At 37.7% G+C, this 19614-nt stretch overlaps 2 protein-coding genes across 2 annotated transcripts; one reads left to right on the top strand and one right to left on the bottom strand.

The window, feature by feature from the left end:
* Positions 1-316: 316 nt before the first annotated feature.
* On the bottom strand, positions 317-7997 carry slx1b (SLX1 homolog B, structure-specific endonuclease subunit). Its single transcript, XM_079808500.1, has 5 exons — positions 7281-7997; positions 7126-7177; positions 4281-4601; positions 3959-4174; positions 317-992 (listed from the first exon to the last, which is right to left on the bottom strand). The coding sequence occupies exons 1-5, from the start codon at positions 7451-7453 to the stop codon at positions 963-965; spliced, it is 792 nt and encodes a 263-aa protein (XP_079664626.1). The 5' UTR covers positions 7454-7997; the 3' UTR covers positions 317-962.
* Positions 7998-8063: 66 nt separating this feature from the next.
* On the top strand, positions 8064-16912 carry LOC307121075 (bolA-like protein 2). Its single transcript, XM_079808489.1, has 3 exons — positions 8064-8302; positions 8447-8544; positions 15402-16912. Exons 1-3 carry the CDS (start codon positions 8240-8242, stop codon positions 15499-15501), a joined length of 261 nt encoding a protein of 86 aa, XP_079664615.1. The 5' UTR covers positions 8064-8239; the 3' UTR covers positions 15502-16912.
* The last annotated feature ends 2702 nt before the right edge of the window (positions 16913-19614 follow it).

Genomic DNA, 19614 nt, shown 5'->3' with positions numbered 1-19614 from the left:
AAAGTAATGTAATGTTGTAACATTATTTTTAAAAATAACTTTAACCAACAATTACTGTGTTTACCCTCAATATTTTATGAAACATATTTAGTTTAACATCATCTGTTTCTAATATTCCATCACTTTTGATCATTTCATTTGTATACATTTTAATTTACATACAGTATGAAATGTTTTATTTCCTACCTACAATACTGTATATAAAACCCTTTGAATTTAATCACCTTGTCAATTGAATGTTTTAACAGATATCATTAAATTATTATTGTTCCAGTAAGACCTTCTGCCCCACCAATGGCACTGATCAGTATTGCAAAAAAAATTATAATAATTAGGAGAACTGTTATGACTGCTTTCAAACATCCTCCTTGTTTGCACAGGTAATCCCGTTTTAAACTCACTATTAGTTGTCAAACTACTTGATCAAACCAAGCAATAATAAAAAGCCACTGAGCTGCAGTGTTTACACTCTTCAGCCTTTATTCGTTGCATCAATAATCCTCACGGTTTATAGATTCTTACTAATGTTCATCTGTTTCCATCTATGTGTAAACATACAAATAGAACATTTGTTTGTAAGTGATAATTCAACATTGCAACCAAGGGAAAAAAAAAACACTAAAACATAAATTCACTGATTTATTGTCCAATAAATATGACCACACATGATTTCAGATAAAAAATAACCACATTTAAAAACTTTTGTCACAGTTTTAAAAACATTTTTAGTCATTCAGTCATTATTCTCGCCTTGACTGAGCTTTCACACAATGTTTTAACAATTACAATTTTTGAATTAAAATGTTTTACTTCATATTTTAAAATGTGTCTGAAGGTCAAAAGGTCACCTGAGTTAAATGCTTCATCTCATTTTGTGAATCTTTGTGCATTCGGAGTCAGTTCAGACTCTCCAGTCCAATGATAACTTCTTAAAATGCAGAAACTACTGTATCACATTTTCTTCACAACTGTAGTTCATCCGTCCAATGACTCTGTTTAAAAGAATAAAAACAATTATTGAGTTCTTTAATGAAATCATTGGGACATCTCAGTTCTTTAACTTGTCTTACTAAAAGCTGCAACTTTCACAGACTCTTAACTAGTTTTTAAAGTGCCCCTATTATGCTTTTTCAAATATTACCTTTCATGCAGTGTGTAATATAGCTGTCTGTGAATTAGGGCTGCGCAATATATCGGAATTATCGAAATATCGCAAATGTTCATATCGCGAACTGCATATCGCAACGGCACGCAATATCTGAATGATTTTAATAGGCTACTTCAACATTGTGAAAAGTGTACGTTTTAGGTTGACGCATATAGCAGAGAATAGACAGGGCAGACGACTGTTACTTATGTGACTTGCTTGGCGTTAAAAAGAGTTATTAAACGCAATAACTTGCCAAAAACAACTCCTTGCAGTCTCACGCTGTCTGACACACGCACCGAGATGTGCGCACAAGCCACCTCTCTGAAAGTGTGTGATCCCTTCAGTTCTGTTTTGTGCTTTGTTATACACTCGAACTGTCAAATACACACACAATTATGTCAAAATGGCCGTCTTAACGAGTATTCATATAAACACAGTCGGTTATGCTTTAAGTGAACAATATCAGTTGGGGAAAGACTGCTTCTCAAAATCTCCACGAGGTCTAAATACGATTTAAAAAATGCTTGTACATTAAAGATTGGACAGTACCCAATTTATTTGGAACAACTTGCTCCTCAAAATCAGAACCTGTAAGTATGAATAATTATTGATGTATATATTTTCTTTAAAATAGGTAGTTTTGTGTTTTATATTGTGTAGGTTTCCAGCTAACTCGCGTTATTATTGTATTAAGGTAGCCTAGAAATCTAGACGCACCCTAGCGGCAGCAAATATAATTTGCAGCCAGGGCATCTAGCAACTCTCCGTTGGCTTGCGAGCTGGAAAAACCAAACTCTAGTCAGGCCAATCACATTGTGTATAGTGGGCGGGCTTAACATAATGACGGCAGACTTGCGGCGGTTCCGTGTGCTACTTGAAAGAAAAGAAGCTGGCGAACAGCGGTCTTTTGAATCGGCTTTGAAAGGCTTGGAGTTAAGCTTTTCTTTGAGAAAAGAACAAGGAACGGGACTGAAGTCATTCTTAAAAAAGGAAGATGTGTTCGGAATTTTGCAGAGTACGGCCAAAGTTTAATCTATCAACTAGCTCCGCTTCACCTTCTTCGTTGCTCTGGTTGGTTGTAGCGCTATTGCGTGCAGAGGGAATTTGAAAGACAACCGTTTATCCCGCCCCTCGGATTGAGCCCTGCCAATGGTGTGTTCCCAGACCCATCTTGATGTGGGTCTGGCTTGTCAGGCTAGTCTTAAGGCCCTTTCTGTGTGGAAGCACTCATTACACAAACAGCTGATCAAAAAATAAAACCATTGCGCAAATTATTTGCGTGTCAAAATCGCGTCCATTGTGAAAGGACCTTGAACTGTAAAGGTTCTGCTAATCAGCTGTGTGCCAGTGTGTGTGATTGTGTCCAGTAATGTCGCTTTTACTACTTAGAGTAATGATAAAGGATAGAGTAAAATTTGTTTTACAAACTTTAATGTCAAATAACTTATTCACATTAGTTCACATAATGTACGTCAAACTGAGTAGCGCATCACTGAGAAACGTCCTGATCAAGTCGTCCTTGCGATGGAGGTTCAGGTTGAATAACTAGTTCTTCCAATGTTTCATCATCGGACTCGCGCTCGGATTCATATGGTAAAATTGACAACATAGTTACTGTCTTTACAGTGTGTTCAATCACTGAGCGTTGGGAATCTTCTTGAGCTGAAGTTCAGAAATGGTAATGGGCGTTACCGACACGCACTGTAAGCAGTAGACCAATCACAACAGACTGGGCTAACTGGCCAATCAGAGCAGAGTAGCTCGCGGAAAGGTGGGATTTAGAGAGACTGAATCTGGATGCGTTTAAGAATCATTGCACAATGTGGTAGTGCAATGTACATTATGAGAAAATTCAAGTGTTTTTTTCTATCTTTGATACATATAAACCTGTTGTAGGAGACCTTCAAAACTAAATTAGAAACCTTTAAAATAACATAATAAGGGGCTTTCGCACCGCAGGAACCTTTTCATAGTTCCTAGAACTAATGGCGGAAGTAGGAACCGCCCCGCAGGAACTAGCAGTGATTTTAGTTCTAGGAATCCTTTTGGGGGAACTAATTTAGCTCCTATTTCAGAGTAGGGTCTAACCCAGCACAATATGAACTACCATTGACGTAAGTGTATGATGATTGGCCGAACCCACGTGAAACACCAGCACCCGCCATTTTTTTAAAAAGCCATGCAAACATACTGTTTATAGTCTATATATTTACTCCAGAAACTAACTCTACGAACATGGAAAACAGTGATAGATGGACATCTCAACCTTTACATTCATATAAATCCAAAATAACTTTGAGGGTACCAAGCGAAACATGATTATGTATTTCAGCTAAGCTAGCGACATTGGACATCATCCACACGGCAAAAGCTAATACTTTTTCATATACTGTCTACTTTCTTTGTATAGTTCTATCTAATAACGTATTAGACAGGACTGTTAAACAGATCATAAACTAATGAAGATGGAGAATGTGTGTGCTCAGGCTCTGGCGTTTGCAGCGGCGTCAAAATAAAGGTTCGCCAGAGCTTCTACTGGCGGTGCAAATGCAACCAGGAAAATGCGCCTACCTTTTAGTTCTCTGGGAACCACCCTGGTGGTTAGTTCCTAGTTCCTAGAACTACCTGGTGCGAAAGCCCCTATAGGGGCACTTTAATAACATGCATCACTATTACATATGACATCTCTGTAAAATAACTGAAAATATGCTTCTAATAACTCTCTGGTGGCAATCGATGTTGAGGTTTTAATGAAAATTGTTTAATTTATTGACAACACATACACTCTGATAGCATATTAAAGCTGACCTGAGATGAGGACGAGGTCATTTCTTCCAAATCACCATAACAGCCATTTTTATGTCGTATCAAACTCCCCCACAGCACAGAGTGATGACAGCCAGGGCACTTTCCCTCGACAGGAAGTAGGTGGGAAGGGTCTGCCTTCAGAAAGTGTTTAGCCAGGCAAATCAGATGACAAACCATTTGACAGGAAGGGTGGAGACACGATAGTCTATCCACAGTCTGAAATCATAAAAAAAAAAAGAAAAACCCAATGATTGAGACAGTTATTCCTGCAAGATTTTGATCTGGCTTCTCAAAACTACTTTGAAAGCAGAGTGAAACTTACCTTAACAAGAACCCCACACAACACACACCGCTCCACCTGTCTCTCCTCTTGGCTCTCACACTCGTGCTGCGGTTTCCTCTTAGCACGCACACCGCCAAACGCTAGAGGAATGTGCAGAGGAGGCTGCAGCACAGGGCTAAAGTCCATCCGGTACTCCTGCTTTAGCCAGCGCACAGTGAGGGGGAGTCGATTCCATGGCGCCACCCGCAACATGTTTGACACTACACGCCAGTGGAACTGCAAACTGGATTCTTTACGGCTGCGGCGGGCAACATGGGACAGACGACGAGAGATGTGCGGATGCTGCCAAGCCCACTCAAACTAACAGAGGAAAGATGAACAAAGGATAACATAATATTTATATTCATTTATATCATATTTATATTTATATCATATGCACACACAAAATAGTAGGTCATCCGAGTACTTTTTGCATAGTCTTACTGTTTTATGAGTACTTTGATCAGATATTATATATATATATATAGGGAAGCATTCCTAAGGGGAAGGAAGGACTTGCTACTTTTTAAAATTTCAACCACAAAACTCCTTGAATCCAGTCTTTTTGTGTGTGTGTGTGTGTGTATTCGTGGTTCAAGTGCGACAAAAGTCTAAGGTCTTGGACCACTCTGATGATCACACAATTTAAATTTTTTTTTTTTTAAATAAGTTTCTGGTCAAAATGACCCGAGGGAAGAATGATAAGTACTTACATTTCCAGAGCTAAAAAAAAGTATGTTCAGGGGTTTTCAAACTTTATGATGCCAAAGACCCCCAAATATGATGAACCTTTTATGAGGGACCCCCCTTCCTAAAATCCATCTATATATCTTTATGTATGAAGAACATTTAAACTGTTAGATAAATAGTAAGTGTGACATTATAAATGCAACATATTTTTTCCCAAACTTAAATTGGCTATAATTAATGTTGGCTGTATAAACCTGAAGAACTTATTTGAATAAGCAACTTTCACAATAAATGTAAGTTAGCATACTGAATTTAGAATACTGCCTTACAACCCCAGTGAGCAAGATAAAGGGACTATAAAGAGAAGACACAAAGCAAACATATACAATTCTGGAAGGTATAGTTAAACCAAAAATAATTCAGACCCCAGATATAATTTTTTACTAGTGGGTACAGGACACTATAGTTCATTTATGTAAGTGAGGATAGCAAAATAAAGCAAACTGTGACATATTATACCCAAACATTCTTCATACAGTGGACTACCAGTAAAATTGATAAAAATTTGGGACCAAAATTATTCAGACACTTTGACCTGACCATGTTTTGACCTTAAGTGTTTTTCTTTAATTGCTAATGCACAGACTGAACAAAATGAAGCATTGCTTGGTCATTGGTTGACCTAAATTGGTATTATCTAATTGTGTACTTAAAGGATTAGTTCACTTCAAAATTAAAAGTTCCTGATATTTTACTCACCCCCATCTCATCCAAGATGTCTTTCTTCAGTCAAAATGAATTTTTTTTGAGGAAAACATTCCAGGATTTTTCTCCTCACCACAGACTTCCATGGCAACCAAAATGTTGAAGGTCCAAATCAATGCAGTTTCAAAGCGCTTCGAAGGACTTCAGAGGCTCTGCGCGATCCCAGACGCCGAATAGGGTCTTATCTAACGAAACGATCGGTTGTTTAAAAAATGTCGGAAAGGTCACACTAGACGTAGTCAGAAGTACCGCCCACTTGTTTACAAAGCGCACATGCGAAGACTAATACAAACGCCCTTTAGCAAAAAAAAAAAAGGTAAAACAACGATGTCTGACGATTTTGAAATTGAAGATTTTTTTTGGTAAAGGGCATTTGTATTAGTCCTCGCATGTTCGCTTGGGGCGGTACTTCTGCCTACATCTACGTGACCTTGCCGAAGTGATTGTGCAATCCTTGGCACGTCACAGAGCAGCGCCAGATGAGCAATTTAGGTTAAAAAGTATATTCATTTTTAAAAAAAATTTTTTTTTAAATGACCGATTGTTTCGCTAGATAAGACCCTATTCCTCGTCTGGGATGGCACAGAGCCTCTGAAGCCCTTCGAAGCGCTTTGAAACTGCATTGATTTGGACCTTCAACATTTTGGTTGCCATGGAAGTCTGTGGTGAGGAGAAAAATCCTGGAATGTTTTCCTCAAAAAACTTAATTTCTTTTCAACTGAAGAAAGAAAGACATGAACATCTTGGATGAGATGGGGTTGAGTAAAACATCAGGAACTTTTCATTTTTAAGTGAACTAATCCTTTAAATTTAACTGCTGACAGCTGATTGGTTGATTGTAATCCATTACATACCTTTCTATCAAAGTTATCTGACATTATCAAGATGAATTTGTTCTGATGCAGTTTAACTAAGTTTTTGTCATATTTAATTTCATTTTCTAAACTATAGCAAATAAACTGTAATAATGTGAGAAAATGTTGAAGGTGTCTGAATACATTTTGGTTTGACTGTATATATACAGCAAGAAAGGTGAGAAACATTTAGAAATTAAACAGTTAGAATGTTCGGTAGACTTAATCCATTTTTGCTTTGTCTTTTTATTCTCTGAAATTTTCTGGGGACCCCTTAGAATCTTCTCGAGGACCCCTGGGGGTCCCCGGACCTCAGTTTGAAAAACCCTGTTCTATATGAATGAGTACACCGTATGAATGCAATCCAGATTAACTACATGCTATGCTCTTAAAATATAAATCATTATTATTCGAAGTATCTGGGTAAAGTACAGGTATTAATTAAAGTATTATTAAAGTAAATATAAAGAAGATAATTTTGTACAAAGGGGAAATGAACGACAAGATATAACACAAAAACAGAAAATGATATTTACCCTTAGAGCTGCAATATCAGATGGAAAGCCATGGATAATAAGAACCATCTCCCTTAAAATGAATAAAAAAAACCGTACATTTACAGAACCACCGGGGTCTTTGTTTAGAGATCTGTAATTTGTTCTCCATATGAAAATTTCAGCTGATATCTCACCACGGCCCCCTGCCACTGGTTCTCTTGGCTCCTCCTCGGTGTCGTCCTGCGTTGTGTTGACCGATACGGCGCTCTGGGTTCACAGTGAAGCCAATATATATTCGACCCTTGAATTTCGGGTTAGTACAGTACAGCATATACACGCCATAGAAACTCTCCACCTCTACCACCATCCTATTTTCTACAGTAACGTTAGCTCAAATACCTTTGCAGGGGCTAGTAACGTGGAGACTATTCTTTCCTACTCATTCATATGTAATATGTTCAATTCACTTGAAAATATTTAATATTTCGCCATTTATACAGCACCTTTCAAGAGTTCCTTATCTCGAGCGATATAACTATATACTATAATCGAACATTTTTATTTAAAATCAATAAATACGGCATAATTGTAAAGACTACAAACTGATTATTTTTCTTCACTTGAATCATCAAAACATTCATTTGTTTTGGTATGTTGGCTCTTTCGTTTCAAACTATCCCGTCAAAGATGTCCGGGTATGGCCTGAGCAAATATACGATGCGAGTCACTTATTAAGCGTATACAATATTAAGTTAAATATTTTTTTATATAAATAAGGTTATTAAAAATAAAAATGTAACCCTCTATATAGATTTAATTTAGTTGAATCATCTTCCAAAATAATGATTTGGCTTTTCCGATCAAGTAAATGAAAGGAACACCGATAACAACAAGGACCTCAAATTCTCTGCTCTGATTGGTCAGTTTTCACGCCTTTGGTAAAAAGTTCGATAAAGGGATTGGTCACTACTATTTAAGAGGCGTGGCCTCTGTAACATTCCAAACCCTAATGGTTGTTATTACTAAGCTCCTCCTTACTAATAAGGCATACCGGTAGTTACTGCATAACGCTGTCAACTGTACGTTAAAATACATAACCTCAGCGTTTATAAAAACGTCGCCGTCACCAAAGCTTGTACTTTATCCGTGAATTATGTCTGTCACCCCAGATCTGATTCGTGAAAAACTGATCGCGGAGATTGGTGCGATACACGTGGTATGTAATAACCGCAGAGCCAGATGAAGTTGGAATCAGAATGAATTACAGATCATACAATATACATGTGCGATGTTAAACAGGCAGCAGTTGCTTTTTCCCATGGAAATGCCTAAACTTGATCAGAATCCGTTTTTCTTTCAGGATGTAGAAGACACGTCTCCCAATAGATGTGCTGCCAGTTTTAAAGTTCTTGTAGTATCCCCTCAGTTTGAAGGGAAACCATTGTTGCAGAGACACAGGTGAGTTACTTCTTCTGCACACGATTCCTTTGGACTGGAGAATTAGTTATGTTCCATACTAGAAAATACAAAAGGCTGAAACCAGTAGTGAAAATGCGTCTATATGGCACCTTTCTTATTATTAGTATTTATTTTTTAAGCTGAACAATTTTAGTTAAAAGCTGAACAATTTTAGTTTGAAATCTGAAAATCAATAACTGAGAAAAAACCCTGAAAAAACTTCAAGCACGAGAAATACTACATACAATGTATAAAGTAGTCAAATGTATATATATATATATATAATTTTTTTTTAGTATTTACTGTGTAAATTAAATATGCATTTATTCTTATTCAACTTAACAAGTGATTCAATAAAGAGCAGTGAGAAATTTCCTCTCTTTTTTTGATTAGCATAACAATGGCAGGTAAATTTGGATGCTGTCACTTTAAGACTGACTGCACGGACCCATTATACTTGTGCGTAGTTCTTTCTCATTTTCTCAGTTTTTTTTCTCATATAATGTTTACTTAAAGGTCCCATGGCATGAAGTTTTCATTTTATGAGGTTTTTCAACATTAATATGAGTTCCCCTAGCCTGAATATTGTCCCCAAGTGGATAGAAATGTTGATCGGTGTAAACCCGAGTTCTGGCTGTCTTTCTCTGCCTTTGAGAAAATGACAGGCCAGACTAGCCAATCCTGAAGTCTCCTGGTTTGACGTCCAAGCAGGAACGGTTCCCTCCCTTTCCTCCGCCCAGAGAATCTGGCACGCCCATGCAAACGCTGGAGAGATCATGGCTTGTGAACGAGTGAATGCTGGCAGTTTCTCTGTGTTTGGATGAACAAATGAAAACAGAAGTCTTTTTTCAGTTCCTTCTGATCTGTGATCAGTGATTTCTGATGTGTAGCTAATTATTTATTATTCGTGCACACAATGCGGCTTCTCTCTCTCCCGACAGAACGGTGTTTTCGTGTTTTCTATCTTGTGAGTCAGTGTTTTTGTACGTCCTCGTCGCGTCTATCGGTTCTAAAATGTGCATACAGTCATGAGTTTCTGCTCAACATCGGCAGAGCCACATCTTTAGAGATAAACCTCACACACGCCGAAGCTCGGCCTTCAACATCCCCGACCCCCAGTACTGCATCTGGCCCACAGCGGAGGCACCAAACGCGGCGCGAGATTAAGCAGAAGGGGGGTAAGCGTGAGCATATCCGGGCTAGCCAGCCTAGCCCCACAATAAACTGGATTACATTCGATTACTGCTGTTGTGTCTGTTGACGCTTTTATTTTATTTAAAAAATAATGCTATTATCAACACTTACTTTTAACTCGTTCATCTCGACAGCTGTAATGGTACTTTGCGTGTGTTACAAAGTTGGTAATAATGATGAAGACGGACTCGGTGTGACTGGGACTCGTGTTTATTCAGAACTCTCAGATACAAACACAATAAACTCGTGCTGACTGACAGCGCTCTCATAACTCAGTAGTTACTATAAATAACTTTGTTAGCAATCGCTGAGCTCCATCTCTGGTACATTAGTGTTGTCCGGTTCGCGAACGATCTTTCTTTTGAACCAGTTCTTTTTAGTGAACCGAATCAGTTCACCAAATCGGACTGAATCGTTCTAAACGGTTCGCGTCTCCAGTCAGCGCTGATCCATAATTTACTAAAGTTACTAACTTTCTGACATGAGTGACAGCCCCTCCGACTAGAAATAGACTAATAACCTGAAGTATATGCTGTAACTACAACAGTTCAGACATGCTGAGAACTGATGTGAAGTGAACTCAGGTCCATCCGTCTCTCTGGCAGCAGCTCGTGCCTGCTCGTGCCTCGTAGACCTCGTTAAACCACGCCCCCTCCGCTCATTTAAAATGCAAAGATGTCAGCCAATCACAACAGTGGGCGTTTTTACTGAAGTCTCACAGCAGACACGCCTCTTTAAGCAGGGCATTCAGCCACAGGGCAAACAGCAGTATAGAAAAAATGCCTTTTATTTCTAAATTATGACATTTTATGATGTAAAAGTCATACTAACAATATAAGTACACCTCAGGAAACATTATAAAATAATAGAAAAATGCCATGCCATGGGACCTTTAAGACATAAATTACTCTGTTTACTTGCAAATATGTGGTCACTTTTACACACAGACACAGGTATGTGTATTTAACTGTTCAAGCCCAATTAGGCAGCAAAAAGCATTCAGTTCAGTTCTCATGCGCTCTATGAGCAGAGGCTTAGGGCGTTTTCACACCTACCTTGTTTGGTCCGGATTTTCGGACTTTTCAGTTTGGTCCAAATCAAAATTGCAGGTGTGAAACCTCCCCCGTACCACGGTCCGGACCAAACAGACGAAATTTGGTCCGACGAAAAGAGGTAGTCTCGGTCCGGATCAAACTGAACAAAGGTTTGATTCGTTTCTAGTGTGAAAGCATTTTCTGTATGGTTCGGACTTTCAGACCATTTACAGGAAGTTCCTGTTTATGTTTAAATATTGTAATGTTATTTTTAAATTCAATCTAGGCTACATTGATTATGAAAAGTGAAAATATGCGCAATATGTCAGAAGACAGAAAGTACGAAATAATTTTGAACTAAATTTTGTATGATTTTGCTTAGAAAGCATTTCTTTAATGGGAATTTTGTTTTGTATAAATTGTATCTTAATTTTAATCAGATAATTGCCTGGATTTAATAAATAAGAAGCAAATAGTCTATAGCAGACAATAATCGCGGGAGCGATCACATGCTTTACACATGAACTGGAGTGGGTCTCAAATAAACCGAAACTCAGCAGGCTACTTGCCTCACAAACATGAGAAATATGTGTATATAAAGCTTGAAATGTCCACTTTTAAACGTAACGAATAAAAAAATTGTCAAGCATTGCGCACTGTTCAATAGTGGCGGTGATATGCGTCCGTTCTTTCATTCTTGTCAAAGACGCTGACGTCAGACGCACGTCCGTTTACAAACCAATCAATGTCCAGATGCCGCCCACATAGATGATGACGAGTGGACGCAAGTGCGTCATGTAAAGTTCTTTAGTGCGCTTGCATAATTGCAATGTGAAACCAAACCAAAACTAACCGAATGTATAAAAAGTATCAAAACATGAACTTCGGTTCGGACCTTGGTGGGGACTTTCAGGTGTGAAAACGCCCTTAAAGGGTCAATTTTGAGTGCCTATAGAGTAGTATTGCATCCTTCATGTCTCCGAAAAGTCTTTAGTTTTATTATATGTATAAAAGAAAGATACGGTGTACAGAGTCTTTCCGGAAAAAAAAAACAGAGCGGCGTATCGTGTGGGCGGAGCTAAAGAATCACGAGCGCGCACAGCTATTGCGTTGAGAGCGTCTGGAAGCTGTGACATCCTTAAACGTGGAAAAAAACGTTATCCTAAATAAACTATAGAGATCAATCAGATTTAGCCATACATTTATGATCCAGAATCAGATCTAGAGGCTGATATTGAACAGGACAAGCAGCAATGACGACTACAGCAGGACGTCTCAATGGTATGTACTGTAACTGTAACTTATATACTTGCTTAGCGGCTTGTCATGCGCGAGTTTTACAACGTTTTTGTGTGTTTACTCGTGGTTTATGAGGACATGATTTGGTTTATGTACTATTGTATGCGATTTAATGTTAGCAGTAGCAAGCGGAACGGTTTTGCACGTCAGACTAGTGCGTGTTTACATAGAAAAAAAATGGAATAGTAGCGCATTTGAATGAACGACACAAAAACATTTGAAGCAGTTTTACTCACCGCCGGCTTGCAACGCACGACCGTGAACCTTAATCGCTGGGACTGCTCCATCTTTCAGCATTAGACGAGCTACAAATCCGGAGTTGAACTGGGGCTTGTTTATAAACCATCGTCGGCGAAATTCAGGGTACAAACAAAAACACTTACACAACTCCGTTGGTGCTCCGGAAAAACAAACTCCATCAACTGTCCCATTAACGCTGGGTTCTTTGGGACGCTGTGCAGGGTTGTCTTGCCCTGAAAACCGAAAACACACTTCTTTGGTGACATTGTTGATTTCGTGAAGTCCTCAGACTGCAGCGCGCAGCCGATGACTACCCTAAAGCCGAGCACAGCGCATTAATGGGCATGCATTTGCTCTCTCGCTCTAGTCGCGCGCGCCCCTTCCAGGAGAAGAGCCCGTACATGGACATTCCGCCCTTGTTGACGTCACTTTGGCTCATACTCGGAAAAAACTTTCCGAAACTTATGAGAAACCTGAAGGAGTATTTTTGGCACAGAAATACTCCATCAAAAGTCCAACTTAAAAAAAAAAAAAACTTTGTCCATGTTTAGCATGGGAATCCAAGTCTTTAAGTCTGCTGCAGCCATGGTACGGCCACGAAGATCCGCGACTATTACGCCGGAATGAGAAAGTAGTTCCTAGCCATATAAGTGTAGAAAATCGCAACTTTTCATTTTCAGTTGGTCTTAGCACACGATGTAACTGTAGAAGAGTCAAGTTTTAAATAGGAAAAATATTGAAAGTGTCTTTGGTCATTTTTTGAATGAGATGCTAATGGACTGATCAAAATCAATGATGTATGCTAAGCTATGCTAAAAGTGCTACCGCCAGATACAAAGATCGGCTGAATGGATTCAAAAACGGTAAAACTCAACTATTTAACTCTAGGGGACTTGTAAAATGAGCCTATTTTCAAAAAAAGTGGAGTGTTCCTTTAAAACTTGTGAAAATGACCATAAATGCTGGCGGTGACTGGCAAATGTAATGTTTACGTTCATTTAAAAGACCTTACCGACTATGTTTACAATGATACTCAACAAGACAGGCATTTTTATATAATTTTGTGTGAATATTTGCGCGTTGTGAGACGCATGGCCGTGCTTGTGTGCTGTTGCTGTGCTTTGCGAGTATCAAACTGAGAGACACTTTAATGCTGCACTGGACCATCGGGCAACTCTTATTGTCGACCGTAATGACAAATATTTTTTGTCATTCATTCAGAGGGGGCGGGGGGTCATTTTGGGAGGGCGGGCCGCCCCCCCAAAACAATGGTAGGGGAAACACTGGCCTACAAAGAAATCTAATAAAGTAATGAAATGTTAAAAACACTGCATAGTTTTCACTGTATAAATTGATAGATTAACGATTACTAAAGCTAAAGTTATTCATTTTAGAGCTGTGAGCTCTTTGATTTAAATGAATGGATCAATCGTCAGCAGGTTTATTAGACGCTGCCCTTTTAAGATCGAGTGCAGATCTAATAATATCATATTATACCATTTATCCAAACTATTTATGCCCATTTAAGATATAAACTGTGTTTAAGTGAATACTCTCCAAGCCGTTCATTTTGACATAGGCTATTTGTTGTGTATTTGATGTTTAGACGTGCACACAAAGCCTAAAATATAATGTGCACGTCTGTTTTGCAGCACACACACACATAAGCCGCCTTGAAGTTGGAAACAGTGTCTCTTGCGTGGATTATTGTGCATTTAATAGCTCTTTTTATTATCAAACACGTCTCGCAATTTAGCAACAGTAAAGACTGCATTTTACAACAAACACTGATTATGACGTTAAGTTTAGGGTTAGGGAGAAATGACAGCACACCTCTTTGAAGGGACGGAAGTAGCGCTCGACGGAACTCGGCCAGTTTATAATAGTTTTACCTCATATATTCTTTTTATAATCCTTGGAAGCCGAAATCGAAAATAAAATTAGATTAATTTCACAGCCCTTAAGTGTAAGCAGAAACAAATTTTTGTTAGTTCTCTTGGCCATCATCACTCATTAAGCAGCGACTGTCGCGTTGTAGCTCCACGTGAGAGAGCTCGCTCTCTCTCTTCTGGATTGCGAATAGCAAAAATGCATCGCAGACAAATGGTTTAATATTATCTAATTTAGAAACGGCTGTTAAGATAGAATTTGCAAGATAATGTCTATATCAATAATAAATAGTAAGTGTATTGTCTTAATTTCTCCAGTACCGACAGCAGAACCGATAGCGTTGGAGCTTATCAATACTGCGGCCTTTCATAATTTAACCGGGGCTCATATAATACTGGGTTTTCGGTACCCATCCCTAGTAAGCACGATAGTCCAAAATCTCTACAGGTTGACAAATTTTTACCGGTTTATTGTGTCTACCAGTATATTGCCCACACCTATCTCTGTCATCTCTTTTTCTTCATATCTCCCTCTTTCTCACTCTATCTTCTCCCCCATCATGAGTGTATACGTGCCCTACTGCTGATTGGCTATAAGTGTGTTGTGGTGCTCAGTCCGATCCACTTTCAACAGCGTTCCTCAGAAATCACTTACTGCACCTTTTAATAGACAGTAAGTTATTTGCAGTGCAGTCAATTTAACACAATATAGAAGGACAGTTTATGTAAAATCAGTTTATGTTGATATTTGTTGATAATATATAGAGAAATAAATGTGGCCCTTTTTATGTTAATCAGTCAGTGCACTTTACTGTTATGTGGCAAGCTGGTTGCATTTCATATAAGTAATGGATTTTGCCATTTAAGAACACAATTGGCATGCTGATACGGAACATTCTAAAAATGAAAGGAAAAAGTGGTTTGATGGAATCAAGGATGCAGTGAAGAGTGTTGTGCAAAGGTCATCCGCAGCTGATAAGAGTCCCAGCTGGCTGAGAATGCCTGAGACGCGGGCGCAGATGTGCAGGCTTAGCAGAATGATCTGGGTCTTTTTACAGGACCAAGTCATGTGGAAGAGTATTGTCTTTAGAGAGGATGGCGCTGTGGAGACAAGCTGTGAGGAACAGGCATGCTGGGATCAATAGACTTACTGACCTCATGCAATGTTTTTATAAATGTCTGTGTTTATGTTTGTTGTTAGGATGGTGAATAATTGCCTTGCCGAGGAGCTGAAAGAGATCCATGCATTCGAGCAGAAAACATTGACACCAGAGCAGTGGGAAAAACTGAAAGCACAATGACACATGCAGACACGCACAAAACTCATTCATGCAGCCATCAAATAAAAAAGCTGTGACTTTTTTAATTTGATACTTCCATTTTCCCCCATCAAAGTATTTATAAAGTAATTATGCTTCAATTTTTTTTTGTCAAAACCTCTCATGCAAATGATAAGGGATCTTTGAAATATAGTTTGCTGACAATAAAGAACATTTCTGAACAGAATATGTAGGTTGGTGTCAGTTTGTTAATGTCTGATGTGATGATATATTTTAATTTCTATGTTTTTAGAGTGACTGCTGCCAAAGGTTTACATTTTAGAGGATGGTTCTTCAGACAAAATGTTTCGATTTAGAAAATATGGCCACCAACAAAACATTCAATACTGTTAATTTGAAAATGATGTCTTAGTATCTGATTTGTCCCCCATTGGCTTTAATGGCAGCAGAACTCCAGCTGCATGAACTTCATAAGTTGATTTGAGAATGATGCAAAGAGCATCTTGTGCTTCAGTGGAAGAACATCTGACTGTTTGTACAAAGGAGTCACCTGATCAATGTCACAAATGTACATATATAATATTAGTGACTCAGAGATAGTACAGAATTTCTTACTCGTTTAGTCATTCTGTAAATTTTGGTTTAATCAAAATCCTAAAACTTTTTGTATATTTTCAAGTTTAAATCTTAAATTTTTTTTAAGAATGTTTTTTTTTTAAATTTTCAAATTTCTATCATCTTTTTGGAGTGAAAGCTGGCAAAGGTTTAACCCCCAAGCCTGCCTCACATAACAGCCCATAATCCCACCTTTGGGCAAGAAGGTCTTAGGTGTGATCCTACTTTTTTTTTTTTAAATAAATGTTATCACCACTTTGAATAAAACAAATTAGATCAATTTATGCCTTTTTTTTGTGATTTTTGGGGTATTGATGAATTTATTTACCTCTAAAAGTACCATATTTTTTTATGTAAAATATGCTTATTTTTATGTTATATTTAATATTTCTTTAACCTCAGCCAAAACCTAAAAATGTGGTGACTTTGGTGACCTATGATGGTATTAATTCGTTTGTAAAGCTACAATATCAATAGCCACTAGATGACAATAGAACTCAATGGCTGCACATGGGCTGAACTCTGTAAACCAATGTTTTAACCTTTTTTTGTGTGTTAATTTTCTTTTTAAATTGCCCAGTTATTGGCTCATTTAATTCCTTTGTTTGTGTATGTGTGAGTGACTGTTTATTATAGGCTCATTTAATGGCTTTCAATGCAATGCTTTTGTGAATGTGTGTGTGTGTGCGCGAGTGTGAGTGTTTGCCACATTTAGAATGTTGTATAGGCTCACTCCATCATTTGTGTGTATGTATGACCTGCATTGTGTTGGATTTATTGATTCTTATTGGACAAATTAAAAAAAATATGCTCAGAATTACAGTTTTTCCCATTCATTCTTATGTTTTTTTTTCAAGCACTTAACATTGTAGAATCTAGTCAATTTTGTGTGTGTGTGTGTGTGTTCAGGTGGCAAACTTAGGAAAAGTAGCCAAGTCTTGTACCGCTCAGATTAAGGAAAGTATTTTTTATTTATTTATTTAAAAATTATTTTGCCCACATTTGTCCCCGAGAGGGCTTTAGGGCCCAATAATTAAAATTCTGTCATTAATTACTCACCCTCATGTCGTCCCAACCCGTAAGACCTTCGTCCATCTTCAGAAAACAAATTGAGATATTTTTGATAAAATCCAAGAGCTCAAGGTCCATAAATGTTGTAAAAACATCATTAAAATAGTCCATATGACTCCAGTAGTTCAATCTTAATTTCATGAAGCGTTGAGAATACTTTTTGTGAGGAGAAAACAAACAAAAATAACTACAATAACATATATATATTCAACAATTTCTTCACGTCTGTGCTGTTGACCGAGTAAATACAGCCCAGTGCTTCCGAGTTACATCAGAGCTACGCCAGAACGGCGGCTTACCATTGGCCGATGCTGTTCACATGAGCACCACAACGCATGCGTTTGATGCTGATGCAAAGCTGGCCACTGTAAACTGCGTAGGAGAATGACACGGACGTGAAGATTTGTTGAATAAAGTCGTTTTTTGCACACAAAAAATATTCTCCACTGGAGTCACATAGATTTTTAACAATCTTTTTACTACCTTTCTGGACCTTGAAAGTGTTAATTAAATTGCTGTCTATGGACGGGTCAGAGAGCTCTCGGATTTCATCAAAAATATCTTAATGTGTTGAAGGAGGGTGAGTAATTAATGACAGAACTTTCAGTTTTGGGTTAACTAACCCTTTAAACTTTAGAGGATGGTACAGACAGATACAGAGATGTTTCGATACAGAAAATATGGCAACCAAATTTCACTTTGCTCAAAAACTATAGTATGTTAGTATAAATTCACTGAAAGCTCTGAAATCTAAAAACTTTACCAGTATGTTTTTATTCTTAGATCAGCCTGAATTTACCCAGGTAACAAATTTATCCTGTTGGAACATAATTGATGCTGACCACAGCTGGCAAACAAGATTTTCAACTTGCAACTGAATGAAATTCCTTTTTTGTTACATGTCCCAATCCACTTTCACTGTATCAAAAATAACAGCATGAATATTTATCAGAAATTCTCATTTTATTTGTTCCACAGAGCAAAGTAAAGTATAAAATAACATGAGGGTGAGAAAACGATGACAGCAGGTTTAATGTTCTCCAGATTTTCAGTCAGAAAAATACCTCACTGCACCGTTGAGAACCAATGACAAATGATGATTATTGCATTGAATAACCCACATAACGAAGTCTTAGAATACCAAGCCAATTAGTGCATACTTTAAGTGCTTTACTAACGGAAAAATATGCTTTGGATAAGATAGAAACCTGTCATTGATTCAGGGATAGACATAACCGCTTATGTTCAGATGGATATAAAGTGTGATTAATAATAGCATTGCGCGAGCAAATGTTTTATTCATGAAGCTAAAAGCATGTAAGATTTGTGCTGAAGCTGAGAGTGCAGACGGGCCTCCTGCTGTCTGACATAAAGACAACAGACCCCAGAAGGCGTTCAGTGCTCTCTCTCACAAACACATTCTGCTCGCACTTACATGTGTCTGACAGTATATAACAGTGAAATCAGTATTTATTTTAATGCTAAATGAATTAACATGCTGTTCTGTCACTATACGTGCACAGAAAATAATTTTTGGTGCATGACAATAAAAGTAAATCAAATGTGACTGCAATGTTCATTAGCATAGGAATGTATAATGTATGGGAATTGGGAAATTATAGAAATTTCACTCAAAACATTCTGTAATATTTTTTTGTAATACATCACACGGGGGACCTGTAGAAGCAAGATACAAGAATTCCTTTATACCTGCTGTGATCACGTTTTTAAATAAATTATTATAAAATATGTTATTGTGTGTGTGTTGTTGTACATGTATGTATACTGACAATAAAGTAAAGTAAACCTATTGTCACTTTGCAAATAATATGAATGAGCCATTGCTTTCAATCACAAAATCTAAAAATATCAGCACATTACACACACAAAATTGTATAAAAGCTGTCACTATGGTGGCATTCTTTCAAAAGGTACTTATATGATATGTACATTTGAGGTAATATTTACCGTTAAGGTACTAGTATGCACCCTCTAAGAGTACATATGGAATAAAAGTGAAAAAAAAAGCCTTTTGTACCATTTGTTTCCTCCCTATAAGAGTGTGGTACTAACGTAGGGGAGAGCGGGGCACAACCTAACGCTTTTTGACTTTCTCAGTTTGTGTAAATCCACTTGGGGTTCAGAGTATTTATTTTTTCCCACATTAATTGCACACATGTCTGGTACAATTATGTGGTTTTGTTTCATTAATACAGTGTATACTTTTTTCTTGATTTACCCCGAAAGAATGGAAGTGAAATGTGACAACATGCTCCATAGGTGGGGTACATTGTAACATGTGGTGGGGCACAATGTAACATGACCAAATAACAGCTTAAAATGTTACCTGATATAATCAAAAAAATATATACAAGACAAACTAAAATATTTTGTCAACAAAATACAAGTATTAACTTTTTAAAATAAAATAATGGCATTTTTTAATCA

This window comes from Gobio gobio (assembly GCF_949357685.1).
Source record: "Gobio gobio genome assembly, chromosome: 2".
Taxonomy (NCBI): Eukaryota; Metazoa; Chordata; class Actinopteri; order Cypriniformes; family Gobionidae; genus Gobio; species Gobio gobio.
Note: the sequence above shows the minus strand (reverse complement) of the source record. Positions and strands in the feature narration are given on the sequence as shown.

Bases quoted from the DNA above. Each gene is read 5' to 3' on its own strand.
- LOC307121075 (XM_079808489.1), top strand. From the start codon at position 8,240: ATGTCTGTCACCCCAGATCTGATTCGTGAAAAACTGATCGCGGAGATT. The intron at 8,303-8,446 runs GTATGTAATAAC...TTTTTCTTTCAG, and splicing joins AGATTGGTGCGATACACGTG to GATGTAGAAGACACGTCTCC. The intron at 8,545-15,401 runs GTGAGTTACTTC...GTTTGTTGTTAG, and splicing joins CCATTGTTGCAGAGACACAG to GATGGTGAATAATTGCCTTG.
- slx1b (XM_079808500.1), bottom strand. From the start codon at position 7,453: ATGGTGGTAGAGGTGGAGAGTTTCTATGGCGTGTATATGCTGTACTGT. The intron at 4,602-7,125 runs GTAAATATCATT...TTCCTCTGTTAG, and splicing joins CTGATATTGCAGCTCTAAGG to TTTGAGTGGGCTTGGCAGCA. The intron at 4,175-4,280 runs GTAAGTTTCACT...TTATGATTTCAG, and splicing joins TGTGTGGGGTTCTTGTTAAG to ACTGTGGATAGACTATCGTG.